Source organism: Dendropsophus ebraccatus, chromosome 13 (genome assembly GCF_027789765.1).
Source record: "Dendropsophus ebraccatus isolate aDenEbr1 chromosome 13, aDenEbr1.pat, whole genome shotgun sequence".
Taxonomy (NCBI): Eukaryota; Metazoa; Chordata; class Amphibia; order Anura; family Hylidae; genus Dendropsophus; species Dendropsophus ebraccatus.
In genome coordinates this window covers 43,367,358-43,390,404 of record NC_091466.1, presented here as the reverse complement: position 1 = coordinate 43,390,404, position 23,047 = coordinate 43,367,358, and the positions used below count along the sequence as shown (strand labels likewise).

Genomic DNA, 23,047 nt, shown 5'->3' with positions numbered 1-23,047 from the left:
AATGTTCTAAACATACTAGTTTAGAGTATTCTTAATCAGCTCTAACATTTGGGATTCTTACATAACTTCGCTTTCAGGTCTCCCATTGAGAGAGCTGCCAGGAGTCCTGATGCTTAACTTTTCCCCATTGGCCTGCAGTCTACAGAGCATCTCAACCTGTCAGCACTGTAAAACCGATCTCCGCAAACATCTAGTTGAACCTAATCCCCTTATGGTCCATATATCCTAATGAATAGTAGAAGAGCCTCAGTTAGTAAGGCAGCCTAGTGGAGCTGGTCTATATACTGCTGGCTTACTGAGGAAAGCTAAGAATCTGGAGTACTGGTTGGGATCTAAATGGGAGACCTGCTATGGAGCTAAATAGAAGTTACAGTTCATGGCCATTGTTTAAATGCACCAAACATACCATTTAGGTGTCTTTGCTCTGCTTTAACCTTTACAGACTCTTGCAAAACTCAGCATTGAAGTCTCCCATTGAGAGAGCTGCTGGGAGTCCAGATGCTTAGCATTTCTCCATTGGCCTGCAGTCTACAGACCAGCTCCACCTGCCAGTCCTGTAGAAATTACTCCCTTAAACATCTAGTTGAACCTAACCCCCTTATGATCTATATATAACAAACAGTACAAGAATGACATATAGCCAGTATAGGCTCATAACCAGTGTTACATGGATTAGCAGAGCCATGAGTGTGGTTTCAATTGATGCAACATGTTATTTGATAAGTGTTATCATATTGTCTAATAATTGAAATGTTCCAAACGTACTATTTAAGTGCTTTAACCATTTTACATAACTTAGCTTTCAGGTCTCCCATTGGCAGATCTGCCAGGAGCCCTAATGCTTAGTCTATAACCGTTGGCCAACAGTCTACAGACCAGCTCCACCTGCCAGTCCTGTACAACCAGCTTTCTGATACATCTAGGTGAGCCCAATCCCTTTAAAACCTGTTCAACAATCCAAAAGAACATAGCGACTTCACGAAGAAGAAACTATATTGTATTTGTGCCACTAAAACTCTCTCAGGTTAAAAACACAAGGAATTGATCTGAAATGCACAGCTTCACTGACACAAGATAATAGTTGAGTGCATCTACAATAAGATTCGCTGAATCGGAATCTAGTAAATCGGTTGTTAATCAATTTAGTCTTGTAAAAGTTGTTCTGTTTCCCAAGTGTTCTCATTCTCCAGACTAGCCTGGAATGAGACTGGACCATCTTAGGGTACAGGGCTCCAGATGGCGACCAAAATGGTCGCCAATGCGACTGCCATTTTGCAAATGGCGCCCAGATTTATTAATCTGGGCGCCATTTGCGACTGGCCCCGGCGGCGGCGCGCTGTCTCTTTAAGATGCGCGGCTGATGCGCGGCTGCCGGGGGTGTCCCATCCTATCCCCGGCAGCGCGGCGCATCAGTGAGCTGCCTGGGGCCCTGACTTCCGGCACAGGAAGCGCACGTCAGAGACGCTTCCTGTGTCAGAAGTCACAGCCCCGGCGTACACTGACGCGCCGCGCTGCCGGGGATAGGACGGAACACCCCCGGCAGCCGCGCATCAGCCGGGGACAGCGCCTAAAGAAGAAGAGGATCGCCGGGGGAGCGGGTTGTCAGGTGAGTTTGTTTGTTTGTTTTTTTTAAATATTGCTTAGCTTAGAGGAAAGGGGGGGGGCTTTATAATGGGGGGAAGAGAAGGGGGGCATCTATAATGGGGGGAAGAGAAGGGGGGGCCATCTTCAAGGGGGGGAGAGGGGGCCATCTATAAGGGGAGGGGGTATCTATAAGGGGAGGGGGTATCTATAAGGGGGGGAGAAGAGGGGGCATCTATAATGGGGGGGGAGAGGGGCCATCTATAAGGGGAGGGGGTATCTATAAGGGGAGGGGGTATCTATAAGGGGGGGAGAAGAGGGGGCATCTATAATGGGGGGGGAGAGGGGGCATCTATAAGGGGAGAGGGGGCATCTATAAGGGGGGGGGAGAGGGGGCATCTATAAGGGGAGAGGGGGCATCTATAAGGGGGGGGGGAGAGGGGGCATCTATAAGGGGAGAGGGGGCATCTATAATGGGGGGGGGGAGAGGGGGCATCTATAAGGGGAGAGGGGGCATCTATAAGGGGGGGGGGAGAGGGGGCATCTATAATGGGGGTAGAGAGGGGGCATCTATAATGGGGGGGGGAGAGGGGGCATCTATAAGGGGAGAGGGGGCATCTATAAGGGGGGGGGGGAGAGGGGGCATCTATAATGGGGGGGAGAGGGGGCATCTATAAGGGGGGGGGAGAGGGGGCATCTATAATGGGGGTAGAGAGGGGGCATCTATAAGGGGAGGGGGCCATCTATAAGTGTAGGGCAAACTGGCTGCAGACACTGGGAGATACATATATGCACAATTATTATTATCAGGGCCCCTCAGGTGTCTGTATTGTAGGGGGTCACTTGCATTAGTCACTAGGTGAGAGATATATCTATCTATATACACATCTTGTGGGGGGTCACTATGGCTGCAGTCAGAAGTCTAGCTCAGTATGTATAGACTGTTGCAAGCTTTTAAAGGGAACCTGTCACCCCCGATGCCGGGGTGACAGGCTCCCAATCCCCGTTAGAACCCCCTATACTCACCTCATCCCGCCGGGTCCCGCTTCTGAAGATGGTCGGGTCACGGATATCTCAGCCGCTGCAGCCTGACGCGCACACTGAGAGATGAGTCCAATGCTCATAGAGAATGACAGAGCGCTGGACTCTCCCGTCATTCTCTATGAGCGTTGGACTCATCTCTCAGCGCACGCCGGGCTGCAGTGGCTGAGATCTCCGTGACCCGACCATCTTCAGAAGCGGGACCCGGCGCGATGAGGTGAGTATAGGGGGTTCTAACGGGGGGTTGGGAGCCTGTCACCCCGGCACGGGGGTCGACAGGTTCCCTTTAAGTTCAAGTTCAGAAGAGTAAGCCTCATTAGAAGGCTAGAAAAGTGAAGCTGAAGTACTGAGTCAGACTGAAAACGTTCAACATGGAAACTTGCAACTTGACAACCATATACAAACTAAGAAAAGAAAGGATCTAAAGGAGGAGGATGCTGCCGTGGCCTCTGCACACAGTAAGTCCCATTTAACATAACATTAATTTTACATGGTTTAAAATGTTGGCGACCAAATATTCTATTTGGCGCCTAAATTTTTCAGGTTAGGAGCCAATGGCTCCTAGGTAAATTTTTTAGTCTGGAGCCCTGGGGTACATTTCGGGCTTATTCCCACATTCCGTGAAACACAGGGAAGCCCTGTACTGGACTCTTTCCCTACCTGGCATCATGTATCAATATGATGCCATGAGCAGGGAAACTGTTTGGATCTTCACGGCACTGTAATGAAGCAGCGGACGTTTGACCATTCCAGTTGTTTGTCACTGCTCACCTACAATATACATAGCAGAGTTTACATAAAGAAGTCCAGAGAAAATTTTTATTAAAGTATTGTATTGCCCCCCAAAAGTTATACAAATCCCCAATATACACTTATTATAGGAAATGCTTATAAAGTGCTTTTCTCCCTGCACTTACTACTGCATCAAGGCTTCACTTCTTGGATAAAATGGTGATCTCACGACCCGACTCCCAGCACTGTGCGGGCTGTGGCTGCTGGAGAGGATGATGGTAGGGGGACACTGAGGGACACAGGGAACTGGAGGGACACTGAGCATCCCCCTGCCATCATCCTCTCCAGTAGCCACAGCCCGCACAGCTCTGGGAGTCGGGTCGTGACATCACCATTTTATCCAGGAAGTGAAGCCTTGATGCAGTAGTAAGTGCAGGGAAAAAAGCAGTTTATGTGCATTTCCCGTAATGAGTGTATATTGGTGATTTGTATAACTTTTGGGGGGCAATACAATTCTTTAACAAAAAATTTTTTGCCGGACTTCTCCTTTAACACTATGGACTAAGTTATTGTTTGTGCATTGTGATAATACTTATGGACTCACAATTGTATTACAGTTGCACAGTTACACATAGCAGTAATATAACACCCATACAAGTCTATGGAGCCTCCAAAGTCTATTGGGCCTTTAAATTTAATACCAATGTTTTCTTGATCAGCACTGTTTTGAGAAGAAAGTAGCCATATTTTCACTAAACCTGGACAAACCTTTTAAAGTGGTATTCCACTCAAACATAACTTGTCATAAGTTGCTGCGCAGGGTGAGACTAACAATTCATTCCATACTTATGCTATCATCCATTCAGTCTCCTTCCCCCAGTTCTGAGCTGCTGCTTTCTGGTGCACACAAAAAACTATGTATAAGCTTTTTTTCTCTGTCTCTTCCTACTCCCCCCTTCCTTTCAAGATGTCTGATGTAAACAATTCCCTGGCCAGCTGTATCTGCAAATTCGTAGCTTCTTTGTAATGCTGGGAGGACTAATCTGAGGTCAAGTTGCTAATGAACTAACTATGATTAATCCCCCTGGCATTACAGAGTTGCTACAAAGTTGCAGATAGGGACTTGTTTACATCAGCTGACAGATGGGAGGGGGCTGAGGAGGGGGAAACAGAGAGAACAAGTCACACAGTTTTTTGTGTCTTCCACAGAAATTAGCAGCTCAGAACTGGGGGAAGGAGACTGAAAAGATAATAATGAGTATGAAATGAATTGTTAGTCTCACCATGGGCTGAAACAAAGGTTATGTTTGAGCAGAATAGCCCTTTAAGTGCTAGGCTAGCTTTAGATGTCTTTAATACCTGGAATCCCCCAATGGTCTTGAAAATGCCTTTATATCATTTTCCATCCTAACCAATAAAAGTAGAAAAATATTTGACCAAATAGTCACATTGTATAGATGTGACTATTTTATACAGAATTTTCTTCTATAACATATGTGATAACAGTCTACAAATACTTACTGGAGTTCAGCAGGATGAGGACCTTCAGGCAGAGATATTCTCGATGTTGAAGCTTTAGATCTCTGAATCTTGTAGTTGTGGCCAGCAGCATATCAAAGATTTCCAATATTCCCTCCACACATTTGCCTTCATCCCTGTAAATATACACAGTGTACATCTCAGCCACATTCACAGTATACAGGGATAGCAACACATATGGATACACAGGTAAGGAACAGATTAGCGCATATATGCAAAGAGATTCATGGCAATCGTATAGACAGAACAAGACTAATGGTCACCATTGGTGTAAGGTGTAACCTAGAAAGAAGTAACTCCTTAAATAAAGATCCAAGACCAGATGTTATATATCGCAGCACAAGGGTAATGAGAACAGCAGGAATGAGTAGAGGTAAGTATGTTAGGGGGAAGGAATGGCAATAGTATGACAGCCTCCTAGATAGCCAACAGGACCAGAGGCTAGTTTAAAATCACCCTGCAGGATGGCCTCACCAGCTCAGATCAGGTACTATTAGGAAACAGAGCACTTTACCGGTATTGGGGATAGCATCTCCCTGATTGGACCATTTGCATACTCACCCCCTCAGCTTTCCTTCCTGCCCACTGCTGTCACTACTATTTCACAGTAAACACAGGACTGTTTTTTTCACTGATTTTGAATCACCCAATATGTATTCCATATTAGCTGATGATGTAGCAGAGCTGACACGCGCATGGTGTAGCAGAGCTGACACGCGCATGGTATAGCTATGTGCTGCATAGTAGGCATCTGTTTACCAAGGGGTGAGGGGTGTAGTGTAGGTTTAAATCTCTGCTTGCTGACTGTGAATGAGAACATTCTAGTTCCATCCAGCCTCTAAGAACATTTATAACACTTAGCATATACAGAGCTGTGACACAAAGACAGGTACATATGCCTGCATTCACTGACAGCAAGCAGAGATAGAACTATACCTTTTTACATGACAGAAACCTAGGCTCAAAGACACATGTAAGTCTATGGAAGCAGCACTTTGACTTTTACTAGTAGTGAACAGGTGCAGATGATGTCTACGGGGGGAGATCACATGTCCCGTGGGGGGGAAGAGGGATCAGTGTGTTAGAGAGGACACAGAGAAGATAGTTTTAGACATCCAGAGCGGGTAAGTATGAGAAAAACAAACAGGGAAAGGGTTCAAGATAGGTTGTACATGTATATTAGACATAAGGTGGTATTGGGAAAGGGGGGTCGTTTAGAATATTGTTTTTGCTACCCGGATAACCCCTTTAAGGTTCAGGTTGGGAGGATTAACAATGTTGACAAAGATTTATATATCAGCACAGGTTTCTTATCACATCATTGAGCAAAACCAGAAATCCAATGTCCAATGCAAAGAAGACTTTGAGCTCAAAAAACATAAGGAGATTAATCAGGAAGATACCAAATTGATATCTGTTAAAGCAACAGCAAGGTGATGATGTAATCCAGGGACTGTATCTGTATGAACCCTGTGTTATGGACAAGAACTATTGTGGTGGAGCTAAATTATGGACATCTTGCAATGCATTTTTTATTATTTCTTTGTACCTATTATAGTATATAAAATAATACATTTTATTGTAAGTATTTATTAAAATGTTTCCTAAGTTTCTTTTCTGTATCCTCCATGTCCTCAGATATGGTGCAGATAGTTGTACATGCTATATAAAGTGCAGGCAATTTCAGAGTGAAATCCCTTAGAGGAGCTGTCTGATAACTGGGTCTCTAAGCCCTTCTATCTCCCCTGGATTGCATTTAAATATTATACATCATAGCCTTTGCATCCACATTATACATAAAGGTCCTGACAATGATAAGACTCACTACTGATATATCACCAGAATAGCTCGAAAAATTTCATACGGTCTGATCTGTTGTGGCCCTAGTGGTTGCATTCACACCAACGACAACTGGTATCAATGCCCACCAACTATAAGGATAAGGACCCTTGCAAGTGGTCACTCTCCCATGAAGCCAATGCAAGTTATCTCATCAAATCCACATTATTGATACACAGAAGCCTCGAATTACGACATATGTTTCGATTGTCCCATTTTAAGAGAAGGCAATTCAGTGCAATTCAGAAGGTCCTAGGTCTTTAAGAAAAAAAAAGTTCAAACCAAAAATTCGAAGAACTTGAGAAAAGTAACCGTCTTCATCATGAGAACTCAAACCTTGATTTCCCAAATGTCCCTTTTAATGGATGTTCCTTAATAAATATTTACTGAAACAACAGCTGCTGAGTCAGAATTGACCCGCTTGTTAACACAATGCTGAAGAATATTTTACATAATTCCCAATCACAGGAGGGTTCACGGGAGGAGACAGCGGTTCAACTTAAAAAGACAAAAAAAAAATAAATCTATAATTTGCAAGTCATTCAAAGGAAATTGGAATATATTCCAAAATGCAGAAGAAGCTGCAGAACATTGAGGAGCAAATGAAGAAATAATGAGTCGGCTAGTGCATGCTGGCTCTGTGGCTCCGCAGTGTTTGAAGATTCTGTTAAATTGACATGGAGCTCAGGGTTTTGCTGCGCAGATCACAGAATTATCTACTTTTAAGAGGATTGTTTTGGCGCGGGGCGGGGGGTGAGGATTTTTAACAAGTGTTATTTTGAATGTAAAATCATTTAATAGAATGTTTTCTGGTAAACAAGTATCAGCTATTAAGAAAAATGAGAACAGCAAGACATCTTAAAGGGAAACATACTCTCCTTGCATCATTATCTTCATGTTATTTAAAGTCATTGTATAAGATTATGAAAAAAATGCTTATTGGATCTAGAAACAGCACCACTCTTGTTTGTAGGCTGTGTCTGGTATTGCAGCTTATTCCTGACCACTTAAGTAGAGCAATGAAGCAATGTGCCACATGTCTTGCTGATAGCTGGTGCTGTTTCTGCGCCTCTTAGTAAATAATAATAATAATGCTTTTAGTTGTATAGTGCACACAGATTCCGCAACACTTTACATAGTTTTGCCAATTATTGCTCCCTGTCCCCACTAGGGCTCACAATCTAAATTCACTTATCTGTATGTTTTGGGTGTGGGAGGAAACCGGAATACCCGGAGGAAACCAATGCAAACACGAAGAGAACATACAAACTCTTTGAAGATGTTGCCCTTGGTGGGATTTGAACCCAGGACCCCAGCGCTTCTCTACAACTTCTGTATTTGTCATTGTATTGAAAACTATTATGGTGAGCTCCTCTATCTTTCATATTTAAAGGGAACCTGTCACCGGTGATGCAGGCACAGAGCCCACCCAACCCCCCGGTGCAGCCCCCCGATACTTACCCTTTCCGGCAAGTCCTGCTCCTGGAGCCGGTCCCAGGACGAAGATATCAGCGCCCGAAGCCGTGAGCGCGATGTATGCAAATTACCTGAGATGAGTCCGATGCCCATAGAGAATGAATGGAGACATCATTCTCTATGGACATCAGACTCATCTCTGAATCGCACGGCGATTAGGAAATACGGCGGGGACATGGACGGCACAGCCTCCATGCTCTCTCCCCAGCTATACAGTGTCTCTGAAACACAGTGGGTCTCACAACTGATGATATGTCAGAAATTATTTTAAATGACAGGTATTATTTGAGGTTGGGGTCTCAAACTTAGTCATAATTGAAAAGCTGCTGAAGTAGAAAGCACCATAATCAGAAATTTTAACCAGCTCTGAGCGTACGCAGCTTGCCTAAAAAAACAACAAAAAACACCTTTTTGTATAGCCTTACAAAATTCATCCTTTGTCCTCTGTCAACTTCTCTTGACTGACTATGGTTCTGGAATTGTCTGCGATAATGAGGCCATGAAATGAAGAATCAAGACATTAAAAAACATTGTACCTCCTTCGATCTTTGTCCTATCTACATACTTTTAATTATTTTCCTTTTTTTTTGTGGTTATCTAAGAAACATAGCAAGACAATAAGCAATAAGACCCAGATTTGTTCATTTAGACCCATCATCAAAAGAATGACTTTCTTAAGTAGACTTATGGAGACTCCATCATTAGCACCACTCAAGAAGTTGTGATATTTAGCCCGATATTTAGCGCTCTTGAAAAGCATTAAGCTCTGCTAGAGAAACATCTTGTAAGGTTCTTGACGCGAACAAGGAGCTATTGAGGCTTCACACCTTTCCTAATTGAAACACTAAGATAAGAAAGGCTGACTAATTTTCCATGAAATTCAAAGAGTCGTTAAATTTATTTTGGAAACATAAAATGATTTAGGCCTAATTAGTTGATAAGATGAAGAACAATATAGACCCTAATGGTAAATATATTAAGACTTACCTATCAAGGGTTAGATCAGGAGCAAAAATAAGCTTTCCAGGTTGATCGATTGACCTCCACATCAGTCCCATCATCAACACCTCTAGCCAACAGCTTTCCAGTAATCGAACTTGATCATAGAGACTCAACTCTACAAAACCTGCAATAGCAACAAATCTTTATCACTCTAAAATTGAATTAATGTACTATTTCATTAATGGAAATAACAAGGTGATGGTCCCAGCACTCCGAATGGGGACCATCACCTCGTCATTTCCACTATCGAACAGGCAATTGGCCAAAGCCGGACCCATGCACGCTCTCTCTATGAACTGAGATCTTCCCACATCCATGGGAGGTGAGCGGACTACCATTACACTTTTTTACTATTTCATAAAATTTATTGTCATTTTCCAATGGTTCATTTTCCCTAACTACCCAAGGTAAGTTTGGCCTAAGTTTCATGCTACAAAGGACAAACTAGCTGTGGTGGAAAATAACTGCAGCTATACACATCTTCTCCACTACAAGACATTCTAAAAAGACACCAGTTATGGGAAAGTATAGAAAGAGACCACCAGATTTATGAAGACATATCTTTTTAAGAGTTGACAAAACTTTGAGCACGCTCAGGTCCGAACCCGAGCGTGCAGCATTTGATTAGTGGTGGCAGCTGAAGTTGGATGCAGCCCTAGAGAGTCCTGGAAAGCATGGATATAGCCTATGGATAATCAAATGCTGCACGCTCAGGTTCAGACAAACCCGAGTGTGCTCAAAATTAGCTCAACTCTAGTCTTTTTTTGTGCCTTTCTAGCTCAGCAGCCACTAATAAAACACATGTCAGCTAGATTACATTATAGGACATTAGTTGTAAGTACCTGCCAGTTACAGAATTTTGACCCTTGTGCAAAGTTTCATTAATATTATGAGATCGTCAATGTCATAAAAGTCTAAAGTTTATACCTGGGATTTTCTTGGCCCACGCGATCATGTGAACCAGCTCCTTGTCAGCGAGCTTTGTTAATGACATCATCATGGAAGCCTCGGTAAAGGGCTTACAGGGACGGTTCATCAGCAGAACATTGGGTGGTTCAGCTTCAATAAGAGATAAGACAAACTGTTCCGGGCCCATGGAGCAGGGAAGAACGTCTTTTACACGGCCTATGGTTTCGATAACTTTTTTGTTTTTTCCAAAACAATGCACCTGATCCTCAGAGTGGCGGCGATGACGTATGATACGGTATCCACAACGTTCTCGCCTTGTTCCTAGCGAAAAGATATTTAAATTTAAAAAAAGTTAAAAAGCAAAGTGCAAAAATATTAGTTACAAAAAGGCTAAAATAGCTAGAGGAGGGCAAGTCAATCAAGAATAGGAACCTATAGCGTGTGCTACCAGTTTCCTACTATATACTAGGATATCTTCACCTAGATATAGTGACTATACAATACAAAAGAAAAGCCTCACCACATTTCATCATTCCCACTTCAAAGCACTTGCGCAGGCGACATGCTTGGCAGCTCTTGCGCCTGTTTTTGTCTATTGTGCACTGGTTTGTGGCAGGGCAGATGTAATCATTGTGTCCTACGAAGAAAAGAAGAAAACAGCGCAAAAAGTTATCGCCAGTAACCTATTAATTGAAAACACAAAGCTGAATAGTTTATAAGTCTTGCCAAATTGGAAGGTTCATGTAGTCAATCCCTTTTGTTTTCAGAATGGTGCTTGATCACAGACAGTCTACAAATTACACGTTTTCATCGGTTTTTCTCTGGGTTCTTGGTTAAGATATACTGTGATCACAGAAACATTTTAACCCCTCCTTATGGCAGGAACACACGGGCAGACTGTACAGATAAAGAGACTGCTTTATGCTGCATTGTGATGTTTTATCTTTTAACGGTATGGAGAACCCTAACCTGATGATTATCTTGCCCACTAGGGTTTTCCTAAGAGCAGGACGGAAAGAAAGATGGAAGAAAAATACATTTCCCATGGAGAGAAATTGTGCAAGAGCCCCATATCATCATCCTTGGACCATACTGGGCTTCATTTCAGGCCTAGGACCAACTGGCTGCCAAGCTACAGAGTTTGAGAAACCTGGACCCTGCAGTTGGAAATTGCCACTACAGTGCAAGTGGGGGGCTTGTACAAAGTGGTAAAATGATCACCCGAAATACTGTATCAGCCAAAAATCAGCCATTCATTCACTTTTAACCAATGTTGTTTTAAAGATTCCGGGACCTGGACCGAAAGACAGTAGGGTTGCGTGCACACTACGGAATTCCTGCATATAACCCGCGGCGTATTCCATCGCTCGTACCCGCACGCGGCAGCGCACATCTCCGTCCGTGCCATAGACACTATTCTATGCACGGGCGGATTCCGCTTTCAGCCAAAAGAATTGACATATCACTTCTTTCGCCGAATGTGGAATCCGCCCGTGCATAGAATAGTGTCTATGGCACGGGCGGAGATGCGTGCCGCGGCGTGCGGGTATGAGCAACGGTATACGCTACGGGTCATATGCAGGAATTTTGTAGTGTGCACGCACCCTAAGACAGAAGGACAACGTCGGGGGAGCATGAGAAGGTGAGAATAAACTGTTTGTTATGTTATCTTCATGGGCAGCAACATATTAAACATATTTTTGAACAGAATACCCCATTAAAGCCCAACATCCCACTGCCTGTAAGGGGAACCTTTTTTGTATGCAAATCACATGCACATTTTCAATCACGTAACGCTACATCTCACTTTTCTTCACAAGCCATAATTCTAACAGGGACAATCATATGCCCTCTTTAAAACCTAGGTAACAAAAGGTATAACTAAAATCAGAGATTTGGTCTACATGACCAACATGTAAGGCTCTCATGTTTACAGAGGCCTGCCACACCTATGAATTCATTTCTTCCGTTTCCTACAATTACAAAGCTACACACACAAAAAATTAAGCCTTAATTGAAAAAGACTGGGAAGATCCTCTCTGTCTTAAGGCCCTATTACACAATATTGGCCGTACTTGGCCAATTACCGACCTTTCCCAGGAACAATCAGCCAACGTGCAGAATATGGGCTATCTTTGTTTTTGAACATGTTCAAAAAGAACGACAGCGATAGTGACGGTCTGCTGGCCATCACTCCTTGTAATAATAACAGCGGCAGCAGCCCTCCTGTGGTGTCCTGCGGCCTGCCCCACTCGCTGTCGGTGTGTGTAATAGCAACAACAGCGAGCTGGGAACAAGGAGCAAGTGAGAGCTGACCTGACAGGTCGGCGCTTGCTTGCTTCTTAATATTGGACCGTGTAATAGGGCCCTTAGACTGATGGCGGTTCCAGACACTTTCAGTTCCGTATGTTTTTCCACACGCAGCTTCATTGTAATAAAATCCCTACAGGACATAAATGACATAAATCTCACTACAGACATGATACCAACACACCTTAAAAAAAGGGTACAAATACCCCAGCCATATCCTACTGGAAAATGGCATTAAAAAGCCTCCCTGCAAAAAGAGATCAAAGTGCAACACTTCTTTGGATCCTGGAAACCTATAATACTAATACTCCCAAACCACTTTAAAGATGTAAACTGTAAGTGCTTCAAAAAAACAAACCGGTACCTAGAGAGCACTGCCGATCAAGAAGCACTTATACAACCACTTACTAGAGGCCCTATTACACGGAATGATTATCAGCCGTATTCGGCCGATATCAGCCATTCCGGCTGATAATCGTTCCGTGTAATAGAAGGCAACGATCAGCCGACATGGACGATGTTGGCCGATCATTGCAGTCGTTTGTCTTTCAACATTTTGAAAAACAAACGACTAATATAGCAACGATCTGCTATCCCCTATGGGCTGCCTGGACGATCAAGCAATCACCCGGGCAGCCCCCCTGCTCTCACCCGCTTGCTGCTGCTGCGTGTAATTTCAGCGTCAGCGAGCAGGAAACGAGGAGCAAGCGAGCGCTGACAGCGCTCGTTTGCTCCTCACGGTCCACCCATGTAATCGGGGCTTAACCCAGCTTATCTATATACTCTGGAGTGTTAATTTAGTCTGGCTTCCCCCACTTCATGCATCCACCCTTCCTCCTTCTGTTTTTTCTTCCATTGTCGAAACCCCCCACCCCACCCCCACTCCAACTTATCCTGCTATCACGAACTGTCATACAGACTAAAGTCATGGACTTAATCTACATCCTGCTTGCCGTCTGCAAAAATATACTTTGGCAGACTCAATGTCCACCTCCTGGGAGATATTTCCCCCATATTTCTAATGAACTAGATGATCTTCGGATCCATATTGGGGCAAAACAATGCCTCCCCGATGACCCTCTGTGCATACTGTGCTTATCTTCCAAGTTCCCAACCATTGATACTGGCATTCTCATTTAGCAATATTAGCAATATTGACTGCCTTTACATCTTTCCTCAAAGACTCCTACAAATAATTCTACCCAGTAATGATTACTACTTAACTTACCGAAAGAACCAACTCTTCTCCTTGTCCTGAACTTTTCCTCAGTCACTGACTCCCTGTTGCATACCTCTGCTCCTGTCCCCCTTCTTTCCCCCTCCCTCCCTTCCTGTACCCTTGCCCAATTTCCGGGCTTGTCTTCCTTAAAATTCTGTGAAAATTAATAAAAACATTTGAAAAAAGGATGTTTTAAGTAAGTGGCTGATCGGTAATGGTCTGATCTCTGGGACCCCCACAATCAAATTGATCTGCGTTCTTGTGATCAGTGGGGTTCCAAGTAGTCAGACCCCTATTTCTCAGTTTGTTACTGCAAACAACTTTTAATCTTAGGATAACCCCTTTCAAAAGCCCACCCCTCCAATAGTTATCCCAAAGGAGGGTTGTTTATTATAGCTCATCGGTTCTGAATAGGAAACTTTCTGCTACTCATTATCCCTTTAAGATTTCATTTTACAATAGAACAATTGGAGTGTACTGCTTATCACAAGCAATGTTCTAGACAAGAGGCAGAATATAAAAAAAAAGCTATTGCTGAAAAATATGACCTACATCCAGCTGTCGGCAATGTCTAAGTACGGTAAATGTGGCGAGTGTCTTTATGTGGGTTATATGGCACAGAGCAGTGTCCGGGCAGACATTGTCTTATGCAGGCGGCGACCGTTAATTACGATTCTTGGAAGTTCAGAGAGATCCACAGGTATTTGTGACTGCTGCAGCCGCTCTTCAGAGACACTAACTATAGGTAATGTCATCTCTCCTGACCTTTCCGAAAGGTTTCATTGCCAGAGCTTGAAAGTGCAAGATGCTTTTTCTGGTGTAGAATTGCGTTACATGGAAATAGGGCATTGCAAACAACCAAGTATCAAATCATATCTTCAATTAATAGATGTTTATAATCATTAACCCATATATTATACACAGCAGTCCCAGGTACAAGTTATATCCTCACATAACAGTCAATGACGTAATCTAGATTATAAATTGCATTTCCTTATGGGAATTTCAGGTTAAAAGGGGTTATCTGGCACATAAAATTTGTTGCTACCTTTGTATAAAGCCCCAGTGCTCCCCCAGTGTCCTCCTGCAGTGTCTCTGGGTCCCCCGCTGGCTACAGCTGATGCTACTTCAACTGACGAACTCGTCTCAGCAGTGACAGCCAACTTAGACAATTTCTCAGACAGGACTGCGCTGTGGCAAGCCATTGACTGAGCGGGCTGTCACTGCTAAGATGAGTTTGTCTGTGGAAGAGGCAGTGGCTGGGTCAGCAGGGGTCTCTGAGAGACTGCAGGAGGACTTTGGGGGAGCATGGACAGGTAAGGATTAAAGATGACCAAACCTTGAGCACGCTCGGGTTCATTCAAACCCAGTCGTGTGGCATTTGATTATCGGTGGCTGAAGAAGTTTAAAACGGGCATACAGTGAATCCTTGTTTTTCAGGACTTCCTAGGGCTCCATTGAACTTCTTCAGCCAATGCTAATCAAGTGCTGCATGCGGCATTAACATCTCATGCATCTCCGTGCTTGAAGTTTGCTCATCTGTAGTAAGGATAAGAGGTTTGCTATGTTTTATATAAGGGCAGCAACAAGTGCTGGATAACCCCTTCAACTAAAATCCAACCCCCAACAGAACAGTCTCAGGGTGCTGCTCTGTCTCAACCCATGCTTTAAGGTGCACATTCAACTTCAATAGCTGTAGGACGCGTGTTCATTCATTACAGGCCCACCAAAAAATCTCTGAATCCAGAGGATGGTGGGATAATTCCAACTACAGCAAAGTAAAAAAAATTACAAATTGTAGGCAGATAATGTTATTTTTTCTGGTGTGACTTTCAGGTAGGGGCCATAAATATACTAGCAACCTTTGGGCCCCCTCCGGCACCAGAGCCTGCATGCAACTACTAACTCTGCATCTGTTACAGCTTGGATCCTGAGATCTTAAAGAGGTTTTCCTCAGGGATAGGTCATCTACCTTGGAGGTGGGGGGTATTACCCCCCAGAACCCCACTGATCAGCAGTTTGCCAGAGCTGAGGCATTTGCACAAAAACACATATTTCTCTGTGTAATGGCTTCAGTTGAACTGCAGTAACCTAACATGGCCACTACCTGATTTATGGAGCCGTCTGCTTCCACCTCCATTTTCCTTTGTATGCTCGAGCCATGACTCTGGCATACAGCTGGTTATTCGGAATTCTTGATTTAAGACCCCCACCAATCAGATATTGATGACCTATCCTAAGGATAAACCATCATATCCTAAGGATAAACCGGAATTTGCGCATGGAATGTTCCGCCGTGGATCCGCTTTCTGTATATCTCAATTCTTTTGGCGGACTCCGGTAGAGAATTCTCATAGAAGTCATTGTGCTTTGAATTTCCGTTTTCTGCTCGAATTCGGCGCCAATTCCGCTAGAGCTGAAGAAGAGGAAATTTCAAGCAGAAAACTTTCCTCTTCAATTCCTTGCCTATTCCTTAGTGGGAACATACCCTCAAATATATCATTGACTGAGAAATGCCATATACTGTAGATCAGCTAGTAGAATACACAATATGTCCATCATGGAATGGACTTTGCCACCTCTATGGCCTATATTTGACCCCCTCCACCCACACACCCCCACCTCCACCTTATTGTGTCCTAGACAGTTGCCTGTTGTGGCCGACCTTTGTGCCCATCATTTTCTCATGGCATTCCTATAACTCATTGAAAAACACAGTTGAACCACTGTCAGTAAATTTACTGACACATAGGAATCTAATGAATTAGAAATATAATGTGAGCACTGTGACCAATATACTTAAACATCAATGGCAGAATAACTTTGACCGATTTGCACGAGAGACGTTTACCAAGCACAAACCATTATTAGACGTGGCTAATAATCTCAATACATTAATCACAGCAGAATACTTGACTCCAGAATGGAGTGTCCCGAAACAACCTCAGCGCTGAATATTTATATGAATGCAGAGCAGTAACAAACCTTGAATGCTTCTCTTGAAAAAAGCCTTGCAGCCCTCACAAGACCAGACGCCATAATGGTAACCAGAGGCATAGTCACTGCACACTGCACAGAAGTGGGTGTCTCTTTTGGACCCGGGGTTACTTCCAGCATGGTTGGTGCATTCTGTTCCTATAGATTTTCTCTTCATGGTCTCTCTGCAAGAAAAATAAAATTAGTGGGAACATTGCTGCCCGGAGAGCTTGATATAGAAGAAGATTAAAGATATCAGAAATATCACCCTGTACACCTTGTTAGTCACTTACACCCCTTGTCTTCTGGCGTGTCCTTTTCGTGTTTGCTAAGTAACTTTTCGTCATCCAGCACAGTCACAGCTTATAGCAAAACAAGGTTCTCTATAGTCCAAAGTTCAGATGATGCCTTGCCAATTTAGGTGTGGCCAAGGAAAGTGCCCTGTGCCAATGTCTTTCTGAAAACCTTGGCAGTCGTACATGGTATCCATTGACATAATGGTAAACTAGCCTACATTCACTTTTAACCTTTTACACCAGCATCAATGAATAGGGTCTCTAGGAACATCAATACTATTCACAGCATTGTATTCCTGCCTATCTTGTCTCCAGTAGTAAAGAACAATAATCACTCAGTCTAGTCATAAATGGACGTCAATGCTGATAACAAGAAGTTCTCACCATGGTTTCCACCCATATTTCTTTTCTGGACACCACTAAAAATCAAGGAAAGATATGCAAGGCTGGACTGGGAATAGGCTCTCCCTCTCCCTTGTGAAAAGGCTACCCCTCTGTCCCCAACAGACTGGTCTCCAGCCCCTCCCAAAGATTGCTTCTTATAGACACACACACTCGCTTGTCTCCTCGCCCCCATCCCCAAGTCAATGACTGCTATTCATTGTACCCCAACTCTCCCCCAAAGACTGGACTATGCCATTACCTTCCAAGACAGCTCTACTCCTCCACTGCACTTCAGGACCTAAGGCATGTGATTATGATGTCATCAAAGGTCCTGCAACTGAGCTTTATAGTCTGTTACCTGTGGTTTTTGCCATGATTTTGCAATAATTTACATAAAAACATGTCAGAAACGAGGTGGTTCTTTCTAAATTGCATCGCTTTTTCAACAATCACAGGAAATCCAAAAAAATGCACATATTGGTTCAGTGTCCCACCTGGGAATATATTAATTCTTTTGTGGGCCAGTGGGTGCAATGAGGACCCCCTTCAGCAATGGAGTCTGTCAGGGGGCTAGAAGTCTAGATTTAGGATTGTAGTCTCCAGTGTCTACTACAGCCAGTAACTGCAACAGGCTGAAAAGTGCAAGGAAAGACTGATAAGCGCGACTGAAAAGTGAAGAGAGGCATACCTTGGACACCGACCCTTGGGCTGTAAGATAGATAGTAATAATTGCCACCAAATATCTCATTATGATATCAATATATAGGGGTCAATTCTTTTTCTTACCTGTTAATTGGTAGTATGTGTTCTTCTGGTTTGGATTCGAACCATGGGCTCCTTGGTGGCTCTGCATACAGCAGTGAAGATTGGCAATGTAAAGTCACAGGAGACATATGGTCAGGAGTGGTCCATAGTACACTAGGACTTATAGTCTGTCTCATCACAGGACCCTCTGAATCACTAGAATTTCCAGGAACATTGTAGTTTATGACTGACGGGCTGCAGAACGCCAGAGAGGAGTATTCATGCCGGTTATCCATGTATGAAGAAGGAATGTACACTGGACTCTGGTCAACGGGCATGAGGTTCTGATTGCCATTGTACTCAAGAGCAGATGGTAGACCAGAGGGAGAACTTTTGATATCTGCTTTTGAGTGTCCAATATGCTGCATTGGCTGCAACTGAGAGAACTCCTTGTGCATGTAGGCCGACATGTTGATTGATGTTGGTTTAATGTGTTACTCAATAAAACATTGTTTCCTAGAAAAAACAAGGAACATACCATGAAATAAATCATTAGCTGCCGTCAACATCAACAGTGATTCTTCACCGGTCCCCTGGTGGTTTTCTCCTATCACCAGGCAAACTAGACACCTGCCTTAGACACGTGCAAAAATACACTTTGGATTTGCAACTATGGACCTCTACCACCGTTCTAAGAATCTCCTGGTTTTGCAGTAATTAATAGAGATGAGCGAATATGATTAGATCGAGATGGTATTCCATCGAATATTGCGTTATTCGAAAGATTCAAATTCAATTGAGTAGTGTGGCAAATACGCGGGAAACATTTGAAAGCCCTCCCATCGCAGTTGGTGCTTTTTTTTAATCCAATGACCATGCAGGGAGAATGTGAGGGACCCTGGGAGTACGCACACAGCGCGAGAACGGCCTCTACCCTCATTGGATGGCTGAACCACATGACCTCGAATCTTAAATACTTTGCTCCCGCCTCTCGACTGCAGATGCGCTTTCCACCTAGCCAGGGAAAGATCTTGCAGCAGGGAGAGATACATACTGTTCCAGTAGCCCACTAAGGGCACCTGATATATACTGTTCCAGTAGCCCAGTAAAAGGCATGTGATACATATTGCTCCAGTAGCCCACTAAGGGCACCTGATATATACTGTTCCAGTAGCCCAGAAAAAGGCACGTCATAGATACTGTTCCAGTAATGTTTGTACAGCATGACGCTCTATAGACACACATTGGAATCATGTATGTAACGTTGCGCAATAAATAGGAAGGAAATGTGTGAACATTGTCGTAAACGTTCGCAAAGCCTTCGCAACTGCAGAGAGTGGCAAATACACTGCGATTTCGGGGGGGTTGGGTGCACCCAGGAATGCTCCCCCTAATGTCCTAGTGTTATTCCGGAGGTGTTTGCATCGTTTAGGGAGGTTTCCTGGGGGACTTGGTGATTTGGATTTCCAAGTGCCGTAAATTTTTACCCATAGACTATAATGGGATCGAATATTCGTTTGAATAGTCGAATCTCGGTGAGTACTCGATTCAAATTCTCGAAAGTCGAATATTTCACTACTCGCTCATCTCTAGTAATCAACGCTTTTTTATGTCTTTTATTTTATTGTTTCTAATTTGTAGACTGAACAAACTTGACATATGTCTCAGTCAATCTTGTCCCTGTGGATTTATAACCATAATTTACCTGGACAGAAACCAAACACAGGAATTGTCTAGACCAGGGATGGGGAACCTTTGGCCCTCTAGCTGTTGCAAAACTACAATACCCATCAAGCCTGGACAGCCAAAGCTTTAGCTGTCCAGGCATGATGGGAATTGTAGTTTTGCAACAGCTGGAGGGACAAAGGTTCCCCTTACCTTGTCTAGACAAAGATCTCCAGTGAGTGGTTAACCCATACCATGGTAGACACACACGCACCCTAGAACATGGGCCCTTATCTTTCCAACTGGTAAAATAAAAGTGATACTTAAAGGGAACTTCGTCCTTGGATCCTCAGAAAATTGTTTACCTATCCACTTGTAATTGAAAGTCACGGATGATGAACCATTAAGCTATTACATTCCATGCAATCTAATATCAGGGAGTCCCCTTGCCTACTGGGTGCTATATAGTAAGTGCCCATATATAAATTTTTCGATATGAGAATTTCTACCACAATTACTATCATATAAATTACTATCATATATGGACATAGGTCTTCACCTTCCCTTTATATTTTAACAGTATTTACTAACTATACAGAGACAATACTGTATATACAGTGTTGTTGCGCCATGCAATTTATAAAAGTACCAAAATTTGCAAACTTGATCAAAATGTTAGTAGCAAGAAAAATAGATCGTTTTTTTGTGCCCATAAAAAGAGATATTTGTACTCATATAGCCCTGACAATGCATTTAGGCCAAGTGCCAATACCAAAGTGCCCTCATGCCCTCATTAATGGCAAATTTAATGCAATATAATAGTCTATTGTAATGGAATAGAACATGAAGAACAGTGACTTTCATTAAAAAAAACACACCCACACAAAACAAAAGCAAATTAATATATCCCAAGTCAGTGGTAAAGGGAACTACATAGAAAAACTCACAATGGACCCCACAATATGGTACATGGTTTTGCCACCCAGAACAGTTTGAAGAGTTTGGTGTTTTTGATCTCCTAGGGCCAATATCATTTATTTACACCATCATTCTCTTGAAGACGGGAGTTCTGTACAAGTTTGTATTACTAAAAGCATCACAACTGAGCTGGGACCCCTCGCTCACCTAGGGCCCGATATCAATCACAAGATCTATCTCTAGTCGTGGCAGAAAGTTGTGAGATTTGCACAAAATTGGTTTTTGCAAAGTTTGATAATTCATTGTTTTTAGATCTTTTGGTTAGATGTTTCTATAGTATTCTAGAGGGTATACTGGATGGACCAGCTGGTCTTTTTCTGCCGACAATCTTCTACGATTGTATTGAAGTACAATTGAAGTACAAAACTTTTCGTAAGTTTTTAAGCTTTTAACAAACAGATCAAGTTTTAAAGTGCTGACCCTGACTTTTCAAAACTTCTGCATTCACCCTGGCATGCTAGATATCAGCTTCTGGGCCAAATCCTGACTGATGGCAACTCATTCTTGCCTTATAAGTGCTTGGAGATTATCAAAATTTCTGTGTTTTTGTTAATCACTTTTGCATTGTGAAATAGTGCACTTGTGTAGCAGTCAGTGATCTTTCAACAAGAGGTACTGAACGCAAAAGTAGTCTGAGAGTCCTTTTTATTGGTCTTTTACACCCTCTTGTGCCAAGACCTAGTGCCAAATCAGACCTCACCTGCAATCATGACATATCTGCAAGAGACATAACTATATACCAAGTTTAGCCATAATCCAACATTTCTACTTGGATGAGTTCATTTTTTGTGGCCATGAGTGTACATTTCTTGTCTGCAATCCTAAATTTTCTCTTACGTTACTGAATATCCAGTAGGGGTGCAGGAGTCCTAATCCATACGGAGAAGAAGCTGCAGCTATTTAGCTTCAGTCCATTACTCAAACCTACACTGTTTCTGTACGGGTCTCAAAACACAGCACTTTTAAGTTCTAAAACAAATAAAGATTAAAGTACCAAAAAAAATTAATAAATAGGGCGTTCTTTATCTGAAGTGCCCATTGACCAACTTCTATCACATGTGGTGCAGCACAACGTCCCACAGACGTCATGTTTCTATGAACATTTTTGCTGCAACGGCAAGAATTAGAGACAAATGCCCATGGTCTGAGATAACGCCTCAGATACCATGAACAAGACCCATCAGAATTTCAATTGGGCCCTTATTCTGCCTTCGCCCCCCCCCCCCCCCCTCTGTAATGTGAAGAATCTCCACCATGTCCTTAAAACACACTGTACACTTAGAGGTCTTAAGAAAAGACTCTTCCTACACAAGTATTTTGTCTCTAAATGAAGTGTGACCTTTTTGTATTGCCACCCAAGTCTGCGCCTGGGAAGCCTGAATATGGATGCTCAATGATGTGAATAACGTTTGCTTCATTATGAGAACTCGGCAAAGAACTCAAGAACATTTGTGTATTTAGAAGCCTGAACCCTCTCATCTAAAAATGGAATTACGTGCAGCAAAAGTCGCCGATTGATTCAAGTAAGACTAGGAAAGCAGTGACCTCATTTACTCAGCGGTGACTTGCAGACTCAGTAGCTGCTATCACTGGGGCTATGTTAGGCTTGTGATAGGTACATTAGACTGGGAACCCTACTGTGAGCATAGAGGACCAATGTGATGGATCCAGCACTGCAGAATATGTAGCCTTATAATATATCCACAAAGCACAAAAGGTTTTTGGATTGTTCCTCCATTCACCTAGCCCCAGACCCAGGGATATTTCCTATATTTACCCTATGGAAGAGGAAGCGCAGGCTGGGCATGTCTCCAGGTTCTAGGTTAGGGGTAGGGAAGTATACGGCATACGGCAATGTTTGTGACTGCATCTGGGATGGTCCCATTGACTAACAGTAGGATTTTGTCTCGGTCACGTGGCATAAAAGTCTGAAAAGAGCGCACTTAGTGCACAATTCTCCTGCCTTTTTTAGCAATCAGTCAGGGTCTGTACAACATGTAAAATGTTTACTTTAAGGCAACAATGCCCATTTAATTTGTCTATACACATAAGACAGCTGTCAGTGTGGCAGGTATCGCTCTATCGAACCCAGCATATACATGCATTGGCCGAGCATTAATGCGTTTTTAATCGGAAAAGTGGAGACGGCTGCTGTCAGACAGCTCTGGCAATGGCTAATCTCCTTGGTAACAAGACAATAGGGCAGTAGAAATCTAACATGCCTGATCCTTCTGTGGTACTCGACCGGGGACGCTACTTCTATGGTGTTTGGTCGGTTCTGTTGTACAGCTCAGCCAAGGGTGGTATTCTTGTGACGCCAGTGCTAGTCCAGCACACAGGTGTGATGTTAGTACCT

The 23,047-nt window shown here is 43.2% G+C and overlaps 1 protein-coding gene across 3 annotated transcripts in view; it reads right to left on the bottom strand.

Moving 5' to 3' along the window:
- The window catches only part of ESR2 (estrogen receptor 2), a 32,975-nt gene that overhangs the window by 3,596 nt on the left and 6,332 nt on the right, over positions 1–23,047 (bottom strand). For 2 of the 3 annotated variants that reach the window (XM_069949190.1, XM_069949189.1), the window contains exons 2-7: positions 18,091–18,564; positions 16,634–16,809; positions 10,640–10,756; positions 10,138–10,440; positions 9,196–9,334; positions 4,876–5,009 (exon numbers count right to left, since the gene is read on the bottom strand). In XM_069949190.1, the coding sequence (XP_069805291.1) occupies positions 4,876–5,009; positions 9,196–9,334; positions 10,138–10,440; positions 10,640–10,756; positions 16,634–16,809; positions 18,091–18,518 (1,297 nt within the window). In that variant the 5' untranslated portion in view covers positions 18,519–18,564. Of the gene's footprint in view, positions 1–4,875; positions 5,010–9,195; positions 9,335–10,137; positions 10,441–10,639; positions 10,757–16,633; positions 16,810–16,917; positions 17,026–18,090; positions 18,565–23,047 lie in introns of those variants that run through there. The other variant, XM_069949191.1, reaches the window with a different exon arrangement.